The 25352-nt window shown below is 37.7% G+C and overlaps 1 protein-coding gene across 5 annotated transcripts in view; it reads right to left on the bottom strand.

The window, feature by feature from the left end:
* Positions 1-23751, bottom strand: part of clspn (claspin) — a 60179-nt gene extending 36428 nt beyond the window's left edge. The window contains exons 1-16 of one of the 5 annotated variants that reach the window (XM_043717709.2): positions 23228-23751; positions 19710-19818; positions 17645-18132; positions 17300-17464; positions 14702-14779; positions 12543-12624; positions 9310-9418; positions 6934-7547; positions 5435-5626; positions 4521-4690; positions 3989-4067; positions 2950-3055; positions 2166-2236; positions 1174-1391; positions 621-772; positions 48-277 (exon numbers count right to left, since the gene is read on the bottom strand). In XM_043717709.2, coding sequence (XP_043573644.2) covers positions 48-277; positions 621-772; positions 1174-1391; positions 2166-2236; positions 2950-3055; positions 3989-4067; positions 4521-4690; positions 5435-5626; positions 6934-7547; positions 9310-9418; positions 12543-12624; positions 14702-14779; positions 17300-17464; positions 17645-18132; positions 19710-19818; positions 23228-23260 — 2896 coding nt within the window. In that variant the 5' untranslated portion in view covers positions 23261-23751. Of the gene's footprint in view, positions 1-47; positions 278-620; positions 773-1173; positions 1392-2165; positions 2237-2949; positions 3056-3988; positions 4068-4520; positions 4691-5434; positions 5627-6933; positions 7548-9309; positions 9419-12542; positions 12625-14701; positions 14780-17299; positions 17465-17644; positions 18133-19709; positions 20197-23227 lie in introns of those variants that run through there. The other 4 variants (XM_087976852.1, XM_043717707.2, XM_043717708.2 and 1 more) reach the window with 4 other exon arrangements.
* Positions 23752-25352: the final 1601 nt, after the last annotated feature.

Genomic DNA, 25352 nt, shown 5'->3' with positions numbered 1-25352 from the left:
CCAAAACACACTAATAAACAGAAGACACTTAAAACAAAAAAGAGTACCTGGTGATAGAAACTTGCCGGAGCAAAGTTCAAGCAACTCGTCAAAATTTTGCTCTTTCTCTTTGCTCTTTTCCTTTGTTGCATCAAGATTTTGAGATTTAAATTCTCCTGAACAATAACCCAGCAACTCGCCCATGTTTGCGTCCATTGCATTTTCATCCATACTATCCAGAAGCAGTTGACGTTTCGACAGCTGCCACTTGTTACTGCGATGGCCCACATTCAAAAACCTATAATTTATAAAGAGTTAAGCTTATTAGAAGTTGCTTCTCTATTCTATTATTGTTTTGAAGGCGTAAAGTACATAATGCTCTGTGCATGTACAGCAAAGTAAAATGGAAAATACACTCAAGTATGGTTTAATACACAAGCAACACTTCAAAGTGGCCCAACATTTATTTTGGGAATGCAATTTTAAATGGTATGGAATAGAAAACGGTTTAAATATTCTGTATTTCAGCACAGTGACAAAGTTACAACTTTGGCAAATGTGGAAATGTTGAATATAATTTAAGATTCAGAGCACAAATTAACTCCCATTACCATGGTCGTCAGATGAATACAGAAACTCACCCATCTGAATCAAGTAACTGGCTTTGAGTTTCATCTTCAAGAGAGAATCTGAATTGAGATTCACCAGTTGAGTTCTTTGGTTCTGGAGATGTATTGTACAAATCTTGTGAATCTTCTACTGGCATCGAGGGCTCAGATAGCTTTCCTGAACTCTATTGGTAAAAAGACACATACAAATAATATTTTCAGCAAATTATACAGTTCTTTTCCTGCACAAACAAAGTATCTACATCCCTATCTGAAAGAATGGAAAATACTGATGAGGAATTCATAACCACCTTTTCAGCTTAGCAAGCAAAGATTTGTGTTGAAGTGCAATATCAAAATGCACATTTTTGAAAAAAAAAGGACATATTTTTAGCGTTGGAATGGTCTCGCCAATTAACAATGAACTCATCTTCTATCGAATGAAGAAAAATAGCAAAGGCACAAGTTTTAAAAGCAAAAAATATAGCATTATATACCTGGTGTTGGAGCCGATGCCAGTTCTCTGACGAAAAACAACAAGTCTGCTCTCAAACTGAAATCTTTAACTTTTGCAATTCAAACTTACCTTGGATGCTGAACTGATGAAGCTTGTTCTGAACTGACTGTTTGGATTAAAGAGGTTAGGTGATGGTGATCTGAATCCTCCAAGCATAGCAACTCCAAATCTGCCTGGCTGTTTGTTACATGGTTGGTAGGAGGGAATCATTGACCCTATGAGCTCAAAGCTACTGTTATGACTGTTTTCCTTGGTTGTTGAGGCTTGCGAAGTGGAATCATCTTCATCTGAAACATAATACCGAAAGCAATTTATGTCAAAACATCCTCTCACTTACAAAAACACCTTGTTCAATTGTCAGTCCCTCACTGTTCTGTGTAGCCATGTTTCCCCTCCTAAATTTAAAGAGAACTACATGGAAATAGCAACTATAAGTGGTTTTCATCTTTGGTAATAGAAGAAACAATCACTTTCTAATGAAGTAAAATCACCAGGACCAGATCCAGCTGTATTTCAGCACAAAAAGAGTAAAATAATTCAGTTTGGTTAATGAAGTGTTAAAATTGAAAGCAACATCTGTGCCAAGAAGCAAAATCCACGAGAGAAAAAAAAAAATCCTGTCTACAATTCAGCTTCTCCACTTGAAAATCAGGTTGCAAAGAGAGGACCAGGTGCCACTGGGTTAACTGTTCCCATTGCTGGCCAATTACCAACTCTGACCATTCACATTCTCACAAGTCATCAGCTGAAGGAGGTACCAGAGAAAGCTGCGATCTTCAGAACTACAATCTCCCATAAAATTGTTTGCATACGAATCAGTTTTTGATTGAACTTAAAGAAACTTTATGAAGTTGAATTCCACCGGGTCAGAGAAAATGGCAAAAAGATTTCTTTCTCAGCTGTAAACATTACTTTTGGTCGATTAGATGGAAAGTAGGGACAGGAACAAAAATAGAAGAGAGCTTTAGGTTACATGTGTTTACAATAAATTGATAGTACGTTTTTAAGTTCTAAGGTTTTTAGTAATAGTAAGTCATTAAACAGAAATTAAAACTAATTACCAATTTTGCTATCTCCTTTAGGTGGGCTCTGTTGAAGCTGTAGCCTCAATTTATTGCAAGTAGTCTGTTCGCTGAAAAATATTATATACTAGATCAGGAAAACCAAGTACATTTATAACTGTTAGGCATATAATTCACTGACTGTCACCAAAAGACGAGCTTTTCCTGACTAGAATTCAATTAGGCATTCCAATCCAGAAAAACAAAAACACAAGGAAGAGCGTCAAATTCTCCCGACTTTGATAATCATTACAAGTGATTCTGAAGATCTTGATGCCATTGAAGAGTCTGGCAGAATATTTGTTCTTCCATTTTTCAATCAATGAATCCCAATAAAACACTTATTGTATGTAATATGAACATTCCAAACAGCTATATTTATTTATACTAGTACAAAAATGATATATTTTTGGAGAATCAAATTAGCTAAAAACATAGTCACAATTCAAATAAATTGATTTAAACTAAGACAGAATTACAAATGTATCTTAAATCAAACAAACCCATTTTTATAAGTAATCAAAAATCTAAGATGACTACAAAGCATTTAAGAATGTGTTTCTGACAAGATAAAAAGTACGAATTTCTAGGTAGCGTACTGGATAAATTGTGCAGACATGACACATAATGAACAAAACTAGATTGCAACAGAATCACCACTTTCTTTATTCATTTGCAGTTAATTGTCATAATACTGACCATATTAAAATAGCACGTTGCATTTTCTAGCAATACAAAAAGTAACTCCAAAGAATAAATCAGGCTGAAAACATCAATAAATTACCTCAATTTAAAGGAAGGAGCAGTACCAGCTTTTATGGCCTGTGAAAATTCTAAGGCTATAGGTTTTGGCGTTGGTGTCGATTCCTTCTCGGTTACTATACTTTGATCTGAAATAAAGCATCAGAAGGGTGTGATGTGAGATAACTTTTGTTGCACATAATAAAATGAAACAGTTACTCTTAGATGCAGCTGAGACCTGATCTGGTGCCTTCAGACACATTAAGTTAAGCTTCGTAAAGTTAACATTCTACAAATAAGCACATTGATCGGAGTGATCAGTTTATTGGAATGTAAAACTACAATTATTTAACAATTTAAAGTTTAGAGTAACTGATAAATTCAGATGAGTAGAACCTTTCCTGGGCTGTGACATTTATGTGACTAAGACTCAGGGTTTTGGTGATGGTATAAAATGAGTTCTCAGCTTTACTTTGTGACAAGTTTGACAGGTGATAAAGGTTCCACAATACCCCCCTCAATTTCCTTGACTTTTCCTTCAATTAGTCACGAAGACTTCTGAGAAATACTTTTCAATGTAGAATAATGAATGTGTTATATATCTATTAGATAAATACTTCTCTATGGAATAGAGAGTACCAAAAATCGGCATGAACTGTTAAAAACATGCAAGACAAGATTCTGCAAGGCAAGCTAGAGATTCAATGTTTCACACAAGTAAAACAACACAAAAGAACAAAAACAGATCACTTGTATCTCGGTTTTTCTGAAGCTGGAAAAGTTAACAGAACAGGATTGGAGTGTATTTAAAAGCTAGCCAGACCAGAAATATTAATATTGCTGAAAAGACAGTCATATTACTGAAACTTTTCATCTTGCACTCATCAGGAGTAAATCCAAAAATGCCTAATTTCTGTTATAATTTATACTACAGAAAAAAAAAGGCACCAATTAGTTTGCAAGTTAACTTTGATGAGTTGAGATATTTCACAGAGAAAACAACAGGGAAACATTCAGCTCCACTTGTTTTTACAGGCAACACAGTAAACAGATGAAACTGCCCTTTGATAGGGTTCACTTACTTTGTGCTGTGTCAGTGGACTGAGTATCATTGTCTGCTTCCACTCCTGCATCATCATCACCAAGCAGAAATTCTACAGTCTAAGACAAATGCAAAGGCATTAGTATCATTGCAAATAAAATATGAAGACATGATAAATGGAGGCCACAACACAAACAAAGCATCCGGAATATGTTTAATTCTCCCATTAATATATAATTTGCTTTCAAGTCTACTCCTTCTGCGGAACTGTAATTTGATGGTTCCTGTATTAATCTGTTCCAAACAATTCAGAACATTCCCAGTCCATGGATTGGAGGACAAGAGTCCCTCTGGAATGCAGAAAGTCTTCTCCTCCAAAATCTGCTCTTAAAGCACATGAAACCCTCCAATTGCGTTTCTCGCCATAGGGTTAAAAAAAATACAAGAGCTATCTTATTTAAATGTTAATATAAATGGGATAGTACTTTGTACAAATACCATTAAATCTCCATTCACAGCTTTCCTCATCAATATTTCAGATCATGTCAAATTAAAATATTTTGAAGTTATACCTCATGGTCATCTTCTTCAGACTCTGTCAGTTCTTCTTCCTCATCTTCTTCATTCTCAAAGCCCTGCTCATTGTCAAGCTGGTACAATGCTTGCCGTTTCTGACGTTCTTCTACACGACGCAATTTCATGGCTTCCTGCAGTTTAGCTTTCAAAACTTGCAATTTTTCACCTGAACAATGCAATAAAGATACAATCGTAAGAGGCAAAGTAGCTTTTAAACATGCAGCACTTTATGTAAATTGTCCATTATTCCATTCAGAAAATTTGGTTTACCAAAAAAAGCACCTTCTTGTGCTCTTAATTCCAAGGTACTTGCACAATAGAAACTTACTTTGAGTTACTTGACACATGATTATGTTGCCTGCATTCTGACAGCCTGCTCGGTTTAGTGAAAACTAACGAGGACAAGATAATGTTGGTGCACAGTTGAAGATACAATTTCACACAATGCAAATGGAATTTGACAAAAATTTTCAGTTTTTTTTAGAAAAAGTCAACAAGTCTCAGTATTGGCTTCACTTTAAAATCAAAATCTTTACTTCATTCTGTTCCATGACCTAATCTGTTGTTCAACTTTCTAAATTAAAAGATCTGATCTGCAACCACATTTGAAACAAATGCATTCAAAATTAAACTCTTAACAGGAGGTCAATTTAAATATTTTATAATGAATTTCAATCCATTAAGTAGTTTTACAGATTGCACCAGTCAAAAAACAGTGAAAGGGAATTAAATCTAAGTGAATTCTGAGACTTTAAAAATGGACTCCATACAGTCCCCAAGTAGCCACCAAAAACCATTCATGTTTACAATAAATGGATGCATAAGTAATAGTTAAGATTTATTCAAAAACTCCAAGAAAATCTCTGCTACAGATTCATCAGCAGCTCTCTCTATCTACTGGAATACTTGCCTGGCTTTGTTGGTCCAAATACCTCCACTTCTTTTGTGCCCAAGGTTACCACTACCGAATCTGCCTTCAGATCTTCTTTGCCATCAGCATCAGTCGTTTTCCGAATTGTGTTAAGCTCTACACGGCGCTCTTGGTTTTGTTTAACAGGTTTGATGCTATGTTTCAGAAAACGCTCCTTTAATGCTTGCAACTCTAAAAATAAAAACAAAAGTCATCTTTATATGGATATTGAAATATTGTAATCAACAGTAGGAAACAAGCTGTTTTGAATTAGCTTTTATTCAGTAAAGATTCACTTGATTAATTTAGCAAAAGTAAAAATACTCATTCAACTTACATATAAAATTTATAAACAAAAATTACATCTGAAATCTCAATAGGTATTATCAAATACAGATTTAAGGCAGATGGCAACAAACGTGTTAAAATTTTGCAAGTTATGATAATCTGGAAGGCAAAGTCCAAAAGATTGGTAAAAATTATTAATGAACCTCCTGCCACATCCATACAGAAACTAACAAACTGAATAGATCTTTCAAAGCACAGACACAAGCACAATGAGTCAAATATCATCTTCTATTCTATATCAACCAATAACTTTGAGCAACCTGTCATTTTAGGTATCATTCCTTACAAATCATTTGCATCACATTACCAACAGGTTTCTTTGAATGGATTGAATTAATTCAGGGCCAACTATTTCCAAACAAATATTGACAAATAAGTTGTCATTCATTATTTTTCTGAAATCATCTAAACTTTTGCAACACACTTTCCAAGATGTAATTGCAATCTTTTAAGACGACTTAGGCCAAAAGGTGCTCAAAAATGATCCTGAACAACTGATTCCCTGACTGTGCCTGCCTTCTTGAGGTGGTAAGCAGCTCCACTTACCAATATGTGGGAATGAGGAATTTACTCGATGGGGTATTGAGCTGCCACCACCCCCTTCACCAATGTTTTCAATCACACAGTAGCACTGCTATCCAATGATTATCAGATAGAAAAGAAATGCGAAATGATAGGCCTGGAATTTGTAGCAGTGATGAAGCAGAACAGTCAGGGTTTGCTCTGCAAAAAGCAACACCAGCTTAAATCACCATGTAAACACGGAATTTGGTTGCTGGAGACATTTTTTAGAATATATTTACAATGTTAAGAGCTTTTAGACTTTACTTCAATTCCATTTATTGTGTCCTCATCATTTATTTCAAAGCCTATAAAACTTCCACATGAGGAAGTTAGTTTATTTTACCTCCAGAAATTTGCAATTTGAAGCGATACCTCATACTGAAATGGGTTGTTTTACCATGGTGAACAACTGACTTGGCACCAGAATCAAGCCAACCTCAGAAAAAGGCAAATACATGCCGCAGAGGCTGGCAGATCACTGGAGGCAGGCCTATCATTTTTGTTGCAACAGCTCCCAAGCACAAACTTCATCTTGGCTTAAAACCTCAATACTTTTTAGTAATTACGACATGAAAAAAAAAGACAACCTTTGTTTTCTTTGGGCTCTTCCAAGTTCACAAATGCACCCTCATCTGCACAAAGGCGAGGTTTCAATGTTAGGTCTACACCTAGCACCCGTAACTTATCCAATTTGGATTTTCGTTGTTTGGCCATTGAAGTAGTTTCTAACTGTTTATGCACTTCTTCAGTATCTCTCGGTACTTCACTGGAAAGCTTCAGTATAGAATCAGGTACTATTTTATCAACCTCTTCATGAGGATTCTCAGGCAAAATTGGTTGTCTATCGCTGGACCCAGTTTCATCAGTTAGTTCCAAACAGAAAGAGTAATTGTCAGGTTCTGTGCTATATTCGGCACTGACAGAGTCTTTTCCATTGCTTTCCAAGTCAGTGGAAACATCGGGTTGTTCTAACATCTCAACAGGTTCTTTGTGCTTTTCTACCTGAATTTCACATTCAGGTGGATTAGGACAAATATTTTCTTTATTTGAATTGGATTCTTCTACAGCTGAAGTATCTACATTTTCATTGTTACACAACTGATCAAGGAGTCCATGATCTTGAGGAACAGTATTTATATTTTCAATCTCTGTTGGGATCTCTGAGGTGCCCTGCAGCAAGCAGGATTGATACTTAGCTGATCTGTAAGAAAATTGTGCATCGTCAGCCACAATCCAAATTAACATTTTTAAATCAAAGCAATATTAACCAGGGATAATTTTGAAATAAAGCATAAATCTATAAAGAATTTTTTTTGCGAAAGACTAACACAAATTACAATACAATTTGGTCAAGTCCTAATTTTAGTGATACCCTGCATAACTTTAGAACAGAAAAAAAAAGTTATATCAGAACTGAAACAGAGTTTGCAGCACATGTTGTGCACCAACTAGAAATTCTACAACTGTTCTTCCATAACAGGATTTGGGGGACACCAAAAACCTTAGTTATGATATTTCTCTTAGTTGCTTGATTCTGGACAAACTAAACACAGCAAGCAGCTTTTCAACCCAGTACTTGGGATAAAAAGGGTCATTTGCATTTCATTGCCACACTGGAAAAACCAAAGGCAGCTGTTATTTTGAAATACACAGTGAATTTATTTTTGGGACTTGACAAAAATGGAGAGATCAATCTGAAAGTACAGTTTACACAAGATCATGTTGAACATTTCATATTATTTAGAAGCATTAATTCAGAAATGAAAAGGTGCATGATTTTTCTTGGCAGCATTAGAAAGTGGAGGAGGAAAGATTGCACAACTCAAAAATATACATTGCATTCTGCTTTCAAATTGCTTTGGCAGTATAATTAATTTTTTCCCATCCAAATTTCCTGGAGAATGGGATGAATTCACATCCAACTATGATTAAATTTTACTCCCGTACCCATTTAAGAATGAACCTTATTTATGCAGCATCTCACACATCCTTCACAACCATTAAAGTACAACTGAAGTGTTGTCACAGTTGCAGCGGAGAGAAATCTGACGGCCAAATCTCAACTAGCCAGTGGACTTTGATTAGTGTCATTAGGTCTATTAAATTCATCCAAACAAGCAGACAGGACATTTGTTTTCCATCTCATTTGAAAAGCAATGTCGTTGACAGGTAGCACGCTTTCAGTTTTACGAGTGCCAGGTCAGATAATGTGTTCAAGTATATAGACAGTGACTTGAACACCACAATCTTTTCCAAACTGGAGGCAAGCATGTTATTATTGCGCTAAAGTTGACACATTATGACAGACTTCTGAAACTACAGCACTGAAATCACAAAATATTATACTAATCACAATTGCAAAGTAATCAATAGTCAAGAAATTTGGAGATGCTCAAAGGAACTAACCTATAAAACAAAGTTCTCTTCTCCAATAATTGAATGTATTGAAATTCTTGAAAACACACATTAAATAGCTTTTCAAGAGAATAAAAGACCCAGTACAAATGTTTTGCTATTCAGCAAACAAATACATTGCATGGTTGCAAATCACATGAACACATCTCGTAACTGAAAAGAGTTACTGCATACATTGCTTCTATTTCTTGGATAATCTGAACTGGTTTCAGAATATTGAATTTTTCCACTGCAATATTATTGCACAGAATAGTAATTATTTCAGTACAATGTCATCCGTTTAAATCAAAGCTTCAGAACATTGAAAGTCTTAGAGTCATGGAATAAAGAGGACCAAAATGAACGTTTTAAGCAACTTTAAATATCTAAAGTAACTTTGCTCAATAATTTAGTGAATGGCACAAGTCTGGATTACAAAGCTACGAAATTACTAAAAATAAGGTGGCAAATATGGGGAATTGGGGTTTTGTGTAAGTGCAGGAGATATATCTGATATAGTAGCTTTCCTCTTTATCCTACAGGGAGATCTCTCCATAAAGTGCCCTTACTTGAGCAATGACATGGCACTTCCTTGGCAAGCTGGTCGTGGTCGTTTCTTGAAAAAGTCGTGAATGGTTTTTGGCTGTGGTAGGTGATATGGTAGAGATAAACTGGACTCTGCAAAAGGAAATGGACAATATTGTTAACAAGGCACAAATTGGCATTACATACCAAAATCTTAAGTTCTTCGGTATGGCCACCAATGATTTGCTCGTTCTTCACTTCTTCAAGAACCTCTGCCCCCTGACATTTTCTAAATTAAAGGTTTCATGATACACAAAAGAAAAACTAGTCCCAGAGTTTCATCAAATATCATACCTCAACTACAGTTGTACATCAGGAGAAAGAAAACAAAAGGAAAAATTATGGTTGGTCTCAGATTGATGAAGAACACAAACATTCTTTCCAATTGCTTAAAAAGGTTAGATCTTGTAAATGATTACACAGCAAGTATATTGGGGACAATGAAAATATCAGAAAGAGTATCGTTGCTACCTTGACAAGATCACTGTGACAACTCTCAGAGCAGTGAGTGAAATAGATTGTATTGGGATCTATTTAAAAAATGTCAATATAGAAAGGTAATTCCACGAATTTGTAAATCATTGTTGTGGTTGCCTGAGAATACTGAGTTCTGGTGACCTCTGCAGAGGGTACAGCAGAACAATGGTGAAGGGACCAGATGGTACAAAGCGGAGGCATTTATTTATATGGTGCGATTAAGTGGCTATTGCTTCATTGGCAAAGAGAAAATTGAGAAATAAGATTGCTGTTTTCAGGATTCTAGAAAAAAAATGCAATTGAGACCATGATAAACTACTTCAACTTGCTCAGAAATGCAACCTTGGCCAGAGCTTGTGATTAAAGAGGCTAAGTTAATGAAAATTATGCCATGCGATCTTTTATAAGCACCCAAACCAGCGAACAAGGCTTTTGTTTAACATCACAAGCAAAAGATTTGCAACATTTTAGCACTCCCACAACACAAGTGCCAGCGTAGATTTTTGCGCTCAAGTCCTCGAATTCAAAAAGACATGCTGCAAGATACCTATTATTATTATTATCCAGAAGCAATTAAGTTATAGTACTCAAGTCAAATGGGTTCATTATGCTGGTGCTAATTCTCTGAAAGTGCTGTTCAGTGTCACTCACATCTTTTAAAATGTTCGAGAATTTATTTACTTTTTAAAAGGACAGACGTGAGGATTCTGCCACTATTTCTTCGAGTATTTCAGATGTGAACATCGCTACATTCAAAAACCTAAATCACAGTATCTTTCCTTTTGTCATTGTAATGCTTCAAATTTTTGCCCTCCAATTTTTCAATCCCTTGACAGCGGAAATAGCTTCACTCTCATATACACTATCAAAGCCTCAATTTTGAGCTCCTCCCAACATTCTTTTTAAAAAGAAAAAAAAAAAAGAGCCCATTTCTCTCAATCTCTCTCAAAACTGAAGGCTCTGATCTTGGGTACCAGCCAAATAAATGTTTCCATCACTTGGCTATCCGTATGAAATCAAGATACTCAAAACTGAACAAAATTGCAATAGTGATTTACAAAGGGATTTCTTTTCTCTTAACTGTAGACAAATAAAAATAGTCTGGAAAAAAATCTATTTTTTTTTTCAAAAATATAAATAATCAATTTGTTCTTCTAAGTTTGAAGACTTTAACAATTGCCAATCTCTGGCCAGTACAAAAGCAAATACTGCAGATGTCAGAAATCCAAATAAAAACAGGAAATGCTGGGAAACACTTAGGTCAGGCACATCTATAGAGAAATAATACTAAATCTTAAGGGTGGTGATCTTTTCTTGGAAGTAGAAAATAGTTAGAGGTGCAACTAGTTATAAACAATTAAAGATGCAGAAAAAGAACAGGGAAGAATGAAAGCAAAAGGTCTGCAACAGTCTGAAAGACAGGATACATTCAAATGACGAAAGAGCAGATTGTGAAAGGCAAAATATGATGGCAATGTGACAAGTAAAAGTAACAAAGATGGGCTTAAAGAAGTTGTAAGTGGGAATAGCAGAATCATGTTTATGTTTTTAAGTTCTGTTCAAAAGAAATTAGTGCAAAGGTTATTATTACATAAAATTATCAAAACTCGATGTTGAATTTGGAAAGCAATGATGTACCTAATCAAAAATAATGTTGATGTTCAAGTTTATACTTAACTTTACAGCATAGGGTAGAACTGACAAAAAGGTCTGGGGCACAGAATTAAAATGACAGATGCCCAAAGCTCTTGGGCATATTTATAGAATGAAAGGGAGTCCTCCACAAAACAGCCTGTGTTTGTTTCTCCCAGCACAAAGGAGACTACATTAATTAGGACTGCATATGCTACATTTAGATCAGAAAAAGTTCAACTAAATTCAGAATTGTCAGGTTATTGAGATGAGACAATGTGGAGGCAAAACAGTAAATATTTCATATAAATTCCAGACCCAGATATGTAAGAAGTTGTGAAAAAGGTACAAACTAATTGACGAGTGGGCTATGGTGAGTGAGAAATGAATGATGTCAGTGGAGTGTGTGTGGTGCTGGAAAAGCTCATCTCCAGCAGCTGTTTTGTCCTCACTTTCTCTACGGGAATGAATGATCCCAATGCACCAGGTTTCTGCTCCTCTTTTAATGCTTTGCTCTGTAGTTAATGGGTCATCTATGAATTCTTATTTCCATAATCCATCACTCCATTTCTATGCTTTTCAAACACATTTGATGCCCAAATCGTACAAATCTGCCTATGCCCCGAAATTCCCAAAACTTTTCAATCAACCAGAACCCTTATCTGTTGCCTCCGAAGTTTCATATGGATCCCAATACTGGAGCACAGTTCAAGGGGAAACAACGAACAAGAAATTCAACTTCTGATGACAGTGATATCACTTCTCTTCTTAAAAAAATCCTTCATTTTTAAGAACATCCATTAATCATTAGTGTTTTCTACCTTGTAACCGTTTCGAATTCAAGCTACATCCAGTTTAATACTGTTCCCTTAAACTCGCAGTGCTCTTCAATCAATGTTTTCTGTAACATTTAAACACAAAATCAACTCTATTCTTATCAGAATATAGTGAACTCTGCAATTAATTAGTAAAGGTAGAACTATGCTACTTCATGGGTTTGCACATTTCTGTGTATATTATGTCTCCATTCAATCACAAAAACAGAGCATCAGATGGCAGGAAGAAGAATCACACATACAAGCGAAGTCATTTGCACTTTAAACCTCACCTCGCATCAATCGTTGAGTTTCACTGTGGATCTGCCTCATTGCTTCCTTACTCTGTTTGGCTGCCTTCCTCTCTATACGTACCTGTAAGGACAGAAAGTGATAAAATTTCTCAGATAGAGTGGCACATAACCTCAGACTTTAAACAAATGAAATATATTAAAAATTAACCTTTTAAAAAATTTGCATCCTGATTTGCCAGAAAGAACTTACACTGGATAATTCCAATGATGCTTAATCTCATTTTCAAATTTAATTTAAAAAAAATCAATATTCAGCTGGGGTTCAACTTAATTTGAATCAGTGAGCATAATAGCATTTCAGGCAGTATGGCTGCTCAGTGGTTAGCACTGCTGCCTCTCAGCACCAGGGCCTTTGGGTTTAATTCCAACCTTGGACAGTCTGCGTGTAGTTTGCACATTGTACACATTTACGTGGCTTTCATTCGGGTGCTATGGTATCCTCCCACAGTCCAAGGATGTGCAGGCTAGGTAGATTAGCCATGGGAAATGCAAGGATACAGGGATGGGGCAGTAAGTCTGAGTAGGATGCTGTACAGAAGGTTAGTGTGGACTCGATGGGTCATATGACCTGCTTCCACACTGTACAATAAAAATCATCTTGAAAACCTAAGACATGTTTTAACTCTTTCACAACTGCGTACAATATTAACCTTTGAGCACCAACCACAATGTTAGGCATGACATTTTCATCAAATTTCAAAAATTCAACATGGGACCCAAGGATTGGTTTAGTAGTAAGACCATCTTAATTCTAGTTAAACATCACCAGACCACTGATAAATGAGGAGAAAGTGAGGTCTGCAGATGCTGGAGATCAGAGATGGAAATGTGTTGCTGGAAAAGCGCAGCAGGTCAGGCAGCACCTAGGGAACAGGAGAATCGACGTTTCGGGCATTAGCCCTTCTTCAGGAATCACTGATAAATGAAGTAATATCAAATATCACAATGTGAGTAATATCCTTTTTCAAACGAGCACTTATTTTCTCTGCACATCTATTCATGATGGATGGTGACATCATGACCATTGTTCCTTCAGCAGGTATGCACCTAACAGCTTAATTTTGTATTTGCAGCATAACTTCATAAGCCACATTCATTGGAACTGGTATGACAGATATTACATCTCAAATCTTAAGTATACTTCAAATCTATATTCAGATATAGCTTGTGACCTCAGCTCCACATTACTGTCGGCTTAGAATTTGGGTTGAGCATGCAACCATTTAAAAATAAGCAGCACTTACTGCAAAGAAACAGGTAATTCAGCCAACTAGTATAGTGAACATTTATTCCCCATACACGCCTCTGAAGAGCACCAGGAGTAGGAGTAAACTGTATAGAGCATCAAGCCTGTAACCTTAAGTCCACGTCCACCCAATTAAATTGCTTCAAAATCTTGAATTTTTCAATGTAATTACCTCTTATTTTAAATGAGGACTGAGATTCAAAACTATTCACCACATTAATCGCAAATGTAACGTTTACGTAAAAACAGGAACTTTCTTCTAGTAGAAGAAACTAATAAATCAATTTCAAATGTCTGAATCGAGCATTTAGCACTCAATGCCACACTACAATTTAACTACTTTTTGTACTCATTAATAGTTTACCAAATATCTCTCCTTGTATAGTTATTTTAAATTGTCAAATATCGACTGATTCAAGATGGAGTAATCAGCTATAGTCCAGGAGGGGCCATGGGCTCTTATTTTCTGTTAGACATAAACGGCTATTTAGTTTATGGGACACCACATTGCATAGAACATGGTAGCTATCCATGAACCACTAAAAGGTGATTATGTACTGCAAACAACCTTCAACCAGAACAATTTTCCAAGGACTGAATGGTTAAAGAAACCTGTCAGATGATAATGTACATCAGCTGTAAGTTTTGTTTTAAAAAATTTGTTTTGTTTTGAACAGAATATAAGAAGATAGGCTTGTAAAATTTTGATTTTTAAGATATGATGTCAAGGACAGAAGAATGGGAGAAGGAATCGAGAATAATATTTAGTCATCCCTGGTATCATTATGAAGGCTTTATTTTCATAAAAAAATGACACATTGGATATATTACTTCATTTTAAATTGTGATGGGTTGAAGCATCAACATTAAGCTTGTCTTAGTCACATATCACCTTTTTTTCCTCTACTTGCAAAGCTTCCTCGCAATCATAATCCTGGAGATTCTCACCAGATGGCACTAGATTCATTCTCTAAAAAACAGACGTAAGAGTAACTAAGAAATTATTGCAGAAACTGTACAAATAAGCAAAATAAAGTAACATGATTTATAAAATGCACAATAATGCAATAAAGTGAACTACTTGCTCAGTCAATTTTTTTTTTAAAAAGTCACTCATGATACATGGCCATTTCATGGCTGACCAGCATTTTATTCCTTGCCCCTCATAGTCCTTGAAAAAAAAAGTACTGGCGAGCTGCATTCTTGAACTGCTAAAGTCCATGTGTGGCAGCTTGACACAAATGCCCTGAGGGAAGAAATTCCAGGATTGTAACCCAACAACAGCCAAGGAAAAGCTATATACCTCTACGTTCGGCTAGTGAGTGTCTTGGAGGGGAACTTTCAGTGGTGGCGGCCCCTTGTCCACCTGGATGCAAGTGGTCATTGGTTCGGACCCAAGGATCTTTGGTAAATTTCTGCAGTGCATTGTGTAAATGGTACACTGCTGCTACTGAGCCTTGATAGTGGAGGGCATGGATGCGGTACCAATTAAATGAGTTGCCTTGACCTGGATGGTGTCAAGGTTCTTTCGAGTTGTGGGAACTGCACTGACCTAGCCAAATGGGAAATACTCCATCACACGCCTTGTAGATTGTGGACAGGCTTTGGGAAGTCAGGTGGTGAGTTACTCACCACAGTATTCTTAGCCTCTGATCTACTCTTGTAGCTACAGTTTATGCAGCACCCAGTTAGATTTTCTGGTCAATGATAACCCCCAGAATACAGATAGTGAGCGATTCAGGGATGGTAACACCATTGAATGTCAAGAGGCAGAAATTATACTGTCGTTTATTGGAGACATCCATTGCCTGGTATTTGTGTGGTCAAAGTGAGGACTGCAGATGCCGGAGATGCTGGAAAAGCTCAGCAGGTCAGGCAGCATCTGAGGAGGAGGAGACTAGAATGAGGTTTATGCCCGAAACGTTGATTCTCCCACTGCTCAGATGTTGCTTGACCTGCTGTGCTTTTCCAGCACCACATTCTGATATTTGTGTGGTGTAAATATTACATGCCACCTGTCAGCCCAAGCCTAGATATCACCCAGATCTTGCTGCATTTGAACATAGACTGCTTTGGAAGATAAGGAATTGTGAGTCAACAGCGAACATCCCCACTTCGGAGCTTATTTTAGAGGGAAAGTCACCAATAAAGCAGCTGAAGAGACTTGGGCCTAGAAAAACTACCCTGAGGAGCACTGATCTCCAACAACCACAACCACCTTCCTCTGTGCCAGGTATGACTCCAACCAGCAGGAAATTTTCCTGATACCCATGATTCCAGTTTTCCTTGGGCGCCTTTTGCTAAACAGTCTTGATTTCAAGGGCTGTTACTCACAACTCATTTCTGGAATTCAGCTCTTCTGAGCCAAGGCTGTAATTCACATTTCTACATGTATTCTCCATTCCTTGGAACATTTTGCATGGGTGATGATGAAATCAACAAAAGTAAAGATTCAATCTAGGTTCCCACATTTGATCTCTAATCAAAATGTGTCAAGCAGAAAAGTAAGTATGGATATATACTGATAGCAGAGCAAGCGATGCATCTTAAAGGAGTGATTTTTAACATGAAATTTTACAGTTCAGATGGTGAGTGTTGTTTAAATGACAAAATAGATGACTAAATAAACACCAGATGGCAGAAATAACATATTTGGAAGTAGCCATTGTTGAAATAAAACATCCCAAGACATGTTAGAGAATTATTGCAAAGTAAAGTATGAATGACAATGGGCCACTCATACAAGATACAGGGCATGACTGAAGGCTTGGACAAAGTGGTAAATGCCATGTTGTGTCATCAGGAGAAAAATGAGGTAGGAAGGCTGAGGGGAATTCCAGGAGCTTGGGCCAAGTCAACTGACTACATGGCTCACCATTGATGAAGCAATGAAAATTGATGTTCCACAAGAGGCCAGGTTAGAAAAGGGCATCAATTTCCATACTGTAGGGTTGGAGGTGATTACAAAAGATAGGTGTAAAATTATGAAAAGAATTTAAAACTTAAGGATCAAAATTTTAATAATTTTTATTGTTCAAGTGACAGCTAATAAAGGTCAGTGAACACTGGGGTTTTCAGGTGTCCTACAATGCAAATTGTATTGAGAGGAATGATGGAATTTTTTAATCTTAACCAGTTGTAGCTACCGTGGATAAGTGACATTTTATCACTGTAGTAACTGCAACTTAAAATTGACACTCAACACACAAATGTACATTCACAAAACCACATTCCTGCCCAATGGTTAAATCCCTACAAGTGAAGATTTACTATCTTTGTCCAGATTTTCATAGAGTTCACTAGTCTGGGCCCCTTTCTTCCATTTTCACACAAACCACTAGCTCTATGTTGTTTGTCAAGGGCAGGGAATCTGATTGCACCTGTTGTATTGTACTCAAAAAACAGTTGATCATTTTGGGAAACAAAACTCGCACATGTCGTTCATTTTGTGGAGCAAAACCCAATTTTAGAAGTTTCAAATTGCACTCACTTTGAATTGTTTTGCTTTCTTCTTCACAACTGCTCGTATGGCATCCAATGACAACTCTTCCTCTGCATCGAATTCATTCACATCATCCATTTCCGTTTCAAACAGGTCACTGTTGTTTAGCAGGCAGCCACTGTCATCTGCTGGCTTGTATTCTGTGGACTCTTCCTGAACAGAAGTTAAAGAAAATCAGAAAAAAAATTAAAAGTGATTAAGGTATTCACTATTTAATACTATCTTCAAAGAGCTGTCACAAATTTGACTTGAAAAAGATCTTAAAAAGTCATATGGTTCAACAGTTCAAGTTTAACCTCTGAAGGCACCCTGTTAAGTATCTACTTTCCACACCATTTTTTCTTGTTTTTTCTTCTTTCTCTTCAGTTTCTCAACTGCTTTGAACGTTTTCTGTGCTTTCTCTCGTTGTCTCTGGGATTTGTCCTTGCGATTTCTTTGTTCCTTGCGATGTTTTGAATGTTCGGATGTTTCTAAGCTAATTGAAGAGCTATGTGAATCGGAGTTTTCATGTCTGGTTTCTGTTATGGGCAGTGCCTCATTTTCACTACCAACACAACGAGGTTTTATTATTCTCGCTTGGCCTTCACCATTAATAATATCAGAGTCACTTTCATCACTGTCCAACATTACTTTCCGAACACGTCGCAGCCTCTTGCGCTTATCTCCAGAATTAACACTTAAGTTTTGTTCTTCATATTCACTCTCGCCATCTGATTTCGAATTGTTGTTTCTGTGTGGCTTGCATGCCTCCCCATCACTATCACTCTCTTGCAAAGGTTTCATTGTCATTTTCTTCCTGGTAAAAATTTCCTCTTCAGAATCTGGATGAAGACAAAAAACAAAGAACAAATCCACATTTTTCCACATTATACTCTATTTGCCAACTTATCTTCCCACTTTACCCATTACCTCTGTAAACTGTTTGCAACCATCCGACAGGTGGTCTTTCATGCTATTTTTCTGTCATCTGCAAATTTGCTTTCTTCCTTAAAGTCATTATTGTATATTGTAAATCAGCTGTGGTCCTCGCACCAACTTCTGCAGAACTCCATTGGTTACAGGTTGCAAATTTGAAAAAGAAGCCCTTATGCCCATTCACTGTTTCCTGCTCATGAGCCAGTTCATTACCTCCAACACGATGGGCTCTGATCTTACGACTTAACGTTTGAGAGATATTTTATCGAACACCTTCTGGAAATACCAATACATCACACCCCTCTATCCATGCTGGTGGAGACTTCCTTGAAAAACTTGATTAAATTAGTCAGACATGATTTCCCTTCCATGAAGTCATGACTCTGCTTGATTAAATTATGATTTTCCAAATTTTCTGCAATTACTTCCTTAATAATTGATTTCAACATTTTTCCAACAATAGATGTTACACTAACTGGCTGATAATTATATGCTGTTTGCCTCCCCATTTTTTGATTAGGAGTGCCATACTGGCAGTTTTCCAACCCTCCAGTACTTCCCCAGAATCCAAGGTATTTTGAAAAATTACAACCAACACATCCACTATCTCTGCAGCAATCTCTTTTAGGATCTTAGTATGCAAGCCATCAAGGGTCAGTGGACTTAAGTGCCTTTAGCCCTATTAGCTTGTCTAATACTACTTTACTAGTGACGGTCCTTAATTCTTCCCCCATATTCTTTAGTCATGATGATATCCTCCAAGTATCTTCCATGCAGACTGATGCAAACTATTTGGTTAGCTCCCCAGCTATTTGCTTGTTCCTCGTAACTATTCCCCCAGTTCCATTTTCTAAGGGGCCCATGTTCACTTTGACTTCTCTCTTTCTTTTTGTACATTTAGAAAAGCTCACAGTTATGTTCACTAGTTTACCTTTGAAGTACGGCACGGTGGCACAGTGGTTAGCGCTGCTGCCTCACAGCGCCTGAGACCCTGAGACCCGGGTTCAATTCCCCCCTCAGGCGACTGACTGTCTGGAGTTTGCACGTTCTCCCCATGTCTGCGTGGGTTTCCTCCGGGTGCTCCGGTTTCCTCCCACAGTCACAAAGGTGAATTGGCCATGCTAAATTGCCCGTAGTGTTAGGTAAGGGGCAAATGTAGGGGCATGGGTGGGTTGCGCTTCGGCGGGTCGGTGTGAACTTGTTGGGCTGAAGGGCCTGTTTCCACACTGTAATGTAATCTAATCTAATCTTAATTTTCTCTCAACTTACTTTTTGTTCTCCCTTGATGATTTCTCTACTTATCCTAGTCTAATTCTAATGTAAAAGCAGATAACTTCGATCAATAAAGAATTAACATCCAAAATATTCACACTTACAGAAAATTTGTAATGAAGTACTCCATAAAATAATGGATTTGATGATATTGAGAATTAATGACTATTAACTTTGCAAGCTGACAAATTACACACAAAAAAGCACAAACCTCCACTATTGTGACACGTTTCTTTGTTCGAACATGGAGAGACCATTCCATAACTGCCCTTGCCACTGTCATTATCGCTGTCATTTGTTTTTTCTTCACCAAATGTTAACTGAAAAGAAATTACAAAATCAGGGCGTACTTTGATCATAGCTCATTAGTTATAAAATCAGAATACTGAGCGAAATGGATTACAATCAAAATGAGTACACAAAGACAGAAAATAAAAGACATGTTACAACCACTGAGTTCCACTTCAAGGTCAATTTCAAACCAGAGCATCAAGCAAGATTTTCTCTGCCTGATGGAGATCACAAACATTTATATTTCTCAAACAAGCCTTCAAACATTTTCAGCAAATAAATCACATACAGCTCAAAAAGAAGTTACTTGACATAACCAGTTCATATTAAAGTTTATGCTCGACATGAAAGTCCTCCACCCAACTTCATCTGATCTAGCTAGCATAGTCTTTGATTTCTTTCTCCCTCAGATGGTTGTCATAGCATTCCCTTAAAATGCATATTTATTTGTTTCAACTGCTCATCGATTTAGCAAGTTTCACACAGCAAACACAATTAGGTTAATAAATTTGCCCTGAATTTAACAGTGATGATCAAGTTCTTTGACCCTTCTTTTGACTACCTAACAACCGGAAACGTGTGCTGCATCCATCTTATCAAACCTCTATAATTTTACAGCACATCATCACTCAGTCATCTCTCTTCTCAAAAAGTTCCAGACAAGCGAGTCACTTGTGATAGTTTAACATCAGTGCTAGCATTATTGATGTACATCTTCGCTGCACCATCACCAATGCTCTGTTACCCTTTTAAACTCATTCAGATACCTTGCTGAATTAATGGACAGGTACAAAAGTATTTGAAGTGGAAAATAGTGGTAATGTCACTGGACCTGTAATCCAGAAGCCTGGTGACCGAGTTCAAATTCCACCATGATAGGTAATGGAATTTAAATTCAATAAATGAAATCTCAAACTAAAAGCTCGTCTCATGAACCTGTAACTGTTTGCTGTAAAACTCCTGATTCACTAATGTTCTTTCAGGATTTTCCAAGGAAGGAAACCTTCCATCCTGATCTGGTATTGCCCGTGATAAAAGTCCAGAGTACATTGGCTGATTCTAAATTGCCTTCTGAAATGTCCGAGCAAGACACTCAGTCACAAAACAATTGGACACGCAACAAATATTGGCCTTGACAGTGACACTAATGAAAGAATTAAAATTCAAGGTAAAAGCAGGGTAAATCTTACACTCTACATTGATACAACATGAAAACAAAAGAATTAAAACTAATAAGCATCTCTATGCAGGCATGAAAGTTCAATTTACAAGAAGTATCTTTGAAACTGACCATAAACATTTTCACTGCTTTCAACAGCATTCACAGAAATTTCCATGTACTCAATACTAATTGGACACATTTAACTTCACCATGTTTGAAAACCTAATCTACTGACCTCTATGATAGAATATTTCAGTGAAGGATTTTGTAATAATTTGAAATCCATTACTTACTTTTATGAACCATTGTTCTGGGTTAAGTAGCTCATACAAGCCAAATATTACTGAAATGTGAAGTTGGAAACAATTTAATTAATATTTTGTTTATAGCCAATTACATCCTCATACAATTCTATACCAAAAGGAATTCCATTGCTGAACTAAGATTTGAGACGTTTTGTACTTATTTATATGTGGCAGCCATGACATGAATCAATTTGCTGACACCAGTTACAATCTGGTCAGTACTGCAACATAAGCAGTTTGAAATGAACAGTTGAAGTTGATTTTGTACCAACCTGCTCCGATATAAATTTACACTTTCTACATTTCAGTGAAAAAAAATACTGAATATGTACAGAACCGATCACACTTTGTGTTCATGAAATGTCTTCCCTTCCCTCGTAGCGCCTATCACAGCCTAGCAAATAGATAAAATGAGGAAGCAGTTGTAACACAGGACAGGTTTCCAGAACATGAAACAAGTACCTCAAAAACCGCACAGCTGGTGAAATGTCAATACCTAATGTCATACTGGATGTTGAGACACTGCTTCACCATTCGGTCCAATATTTCTCAGCCGATGAACAGCATTCCATTTTAATACTGGAATTACTGAATTGAATTCAATGATTAATTGTTGCTAGTACATGCGAGTGTGATAAAACTGATATTAAATGCTACATTTGATACTTGTATGGGAACTTCCTATAGAAACACACACGCTACTGTATTTGCGAAGTTAAACAAAACTTTTAATCGTGTTCACAAAGAACTGCATTGGGATTGTAAACAGAATTGCAGATGTTACTTATACATTGGTTGCACTAAATAATTAATCCAAAATCCCTAAACCCCACCAAAAATTCCAACTCAAAATATTAAGTTTTACCGACCGCAAATAAGTTCGACCTTGCCCTCACTCAGTATTCACAATCCAATTCACCATTGCACAATTTTAAGTACTAAAGCTAACATATCAAAATCCATTCTAGTAGACTGAACCTGGGACCCTGAAGATCTTATCCAGTGCGTTATATCAAGACGAAACTATATCAAGTGCTTTGGCTTACGCTTGCTAGCCCAATGATAAGTTACTATCTGGTTTGATAACAAGCTGCATACACGGAATTATGAAATAGTTTGAATTAGATCACTTCTCACTGTTCTGAACGCAATAGACGATGTGCTCATTCCACTCAATGAGAAGCAATACATGGAAGCAGTATGACTGTTCAAAAAGTTAAAAGTACCCAAGGCGTAACTAATCTCTTCACAGCTACAACTGTATTTTCACCTTGCTAAGCTTTTCTTCATGCTGCCTCACGACTGCAAAGCAGTTATAAACATATCGTAGTGCTATGTTCTACAAGTTGTGAAAAGATTTAAAAGCAATGGAACTTAAGATCGCAAACCAATGAAAATAAAAAGTTGTGCAACAAAAGAATAGAATGAAAACAAAAGACAACGAGCGCCAACAATTTTGGGCGGTGATTAAACAGGAGGGGGAAAACGTAAGATATAATAATATGCTGCATCTAAACTACCATAGGAAACCGCCAACTAACAACTCCCATCATCAGGATCACCTTGATTAACCTAAACCAACACCCGCCAAAAAATAAATAAATTCACAATCGAGCACAGACAGACAGCGGGAAAAAGATAATCTGCAGTGAGCGAGTACAAAACACAGGCAGCCAGTCATTAAAATACGGAAGGCTTTTAATTGTAGAAACTGACATATTTAAACCCACCAGAGAGATTAAAAAGACCAGCTGACAAGTCTGAAAGTGCCAACAGTTACAAGGCTTTTATTTTATCTCAGGATGAAGCGGGACGATTCGCCAAAGTCCTGAGGGAGAACTGCGGGTACAATCCCCAGTGGATCCCAGAAGCAGAGACTGAGAGCGGAGGCCCCGGCCCCGTCCCTCCGTCCCCAGCCAGCGCGCCAAGCCGGAGCCGGCCCAGCAGACCCTCCCTCCATTTTGCTCCTACCTCCGTGCACGGCTGCGGCTCGGACACCGACATCGCGGCACAATTAACGGAAAAATACTCGAAGAACAAAAGGCGGCAGGTCCAAAGGGTTCAGCAAATCGGCGCGTTCCGATTAAAATGACTTCATGCCGACCTTTAAAACTGAGCAGCTCCAGGCGCCAGCCGCGAGAAAGCTCAATCTCAAACTAACCAACTCTCCAGTTCGGCCTTCGCGCCCAGCCGCACGGCGCATGCTCCATCACCGGAGCCCCGCCCCCTCCGCTCCAGATTCGGGGCGGCCACGGACAGTTGCTCCGCCCCGTCGCTGTTGATTGGCCCCAACGTCGAGACAAGACCGCCTCTTCGGTGTCGAAGTGTCTCCGCCCGGAATTGTGATGTCACCAGAACACAAAGATTGACATTTCCACGATGAGAGCTGGCGCCTGTCATTGGTTCTTCTTTCCCCACTGCTCTGCAGCGGTAAATTTGAAATAGAGCTCCTGATTAAAATTAGATCAGATTACCCTACCGTCACATAATCGAAATGGTTTTGCTTTTGCGGTGCAGGGGTAGTGTCCCTAACTCTAAGCCAAGAAGCATAGTTTTAAGTTCCACCTGATCCAGAGGTAGTCCAAAGCTTCAGGGTATTAACAGAAAAAGGCAGGATAAATAAACTACTTTCCCTGGTTGAAAACTCAAATGACAAAGCGTAATGTCAAAATTTGGACAAGACCGTTCAGTTTGGAGGTTTCTTTCACAAAGACTCTTAGAGATATACAGAGCTGAAAAGTGTGTTGCTGGAAAAGTCCACCAGTCCAACTGATCTATGCCAAACAGATATCCTAATCTAATCCCTCTAAACCCCACCTATTCATATACCCATCCAGATGCCTTTTAAATGTTGTAATTGTGCCAGTGTCTACCACTACTTTTGGCAGCTCATTCCATCCTCTGTGTGAAACCATTGCTATGAAGGTCCCTTTTAAATTTTTCCATCTCACCTTAAATCTCTGCCATTAGTTTTAGTCACCTCCCATCCCCGGAAAAAGACCTTGTCTAGTCAACGTAACCCTAACCCTTGTGATTTCATAAACTCCTACAAAGTCATCCCTCCACCTCTGCTGCTCCAAGGACAATAGCTCGAGCCAGTTCAGTCTCTTCTTAAAGCGCAAACCCTCCAACCCTGGCAATATCCTACACTACTGCAGACTGGTTAGCAAGGTTAGATCTCATGGAATACTGGAAGAACTAGCCATTTGGATACAGAATTGGCTCGAAGGTAGAAGACAGAGGGTAGTGTGGCACAAGGATCAGTGCTAGGTCCACTATTTTTCATCATTTATATACATGATTTAGATATGAACATAGGTGGTATAGTTAATAAGTTTGCAGATAACACCAAAATTGGAGGTGTAGTGGACAGCAAAGAAGTTTACCTCAAATTACAACAGATCTTGACCAGATGGGCCAATGGGTGGAAGATGGAGTTTAATTTAGATGGATGCGAGGTGCTACATTTTAGGAAATCAAATCTTAGCAGAACTTATACACTTAACAGTAAGGTCTGGGGAATGTTACTGAATCAAGAGACTTTGAAATGCAGGTTCATAGTTCCTTGAAAGTAGAGTCATAGGTGGATAGGATAGTGAAGGTGATGTTTGGTATGCTTTCCGTTATTTGTCAGAATATTGAGTACAGGAGTTGAAGGTAATTGTACAGGACATTGGTTAGGCCACTTTTGGGATATTGCAGGCAATTCTGGTTTCCTTCCTCCCGGAAGGATGTTGTGAAACTTGAAAGGGTTCAGAAATGATTTACAAAGGACGTTGCCTGTGTTGGAGGATTTGAGCTATAGGGAGAGGTTGAATAGGCTGGGGCTATTTGCTATGGTGCGTCAGAGGTTGACAGGTGACCTTATAGAGGTTTATTAAATCATGAGTGGCGTGGATAGGATAAATAGACAAAGTCGTTTCCCTGGGATAGGGGAGTCCAGAACTAGAGGGTATAGGTTTAGGGTAAGAGGGGAAAGATATGAAAGGAACCTCAGGGACAGCTTTTCCACACAGAGGGTGGTGCATGTATGAACTGCCAGAGGAAGTGGTGGAGGCTAGTACAATTGCAACATTTAAAAGGCATCTGGATGGGC

Source organism: Chiloscyllium plagiosum, unplaced genomic scaffold (genome assembly GCF_037043375.1).
Source record: "Chiloscyllium plagiosum isolate Xiang-an unplaced genomic scaffold, Cpla_swu_hap1 HiC_scaffold_30, whole genome shotgun sequence".
Classification (NCBI taxonomy): Eukaryota; Metazoa; Chordata; class Chondrichthyes; order Orectolobiformes; family Hemiscylliidae; genus Chiloscyllium; species Chiloscyllium plagiosum.
Note: the sequence above shows the minus strand (reverse complement) of the source record. Positions and strands in the feature narration are given on the sequence as shown.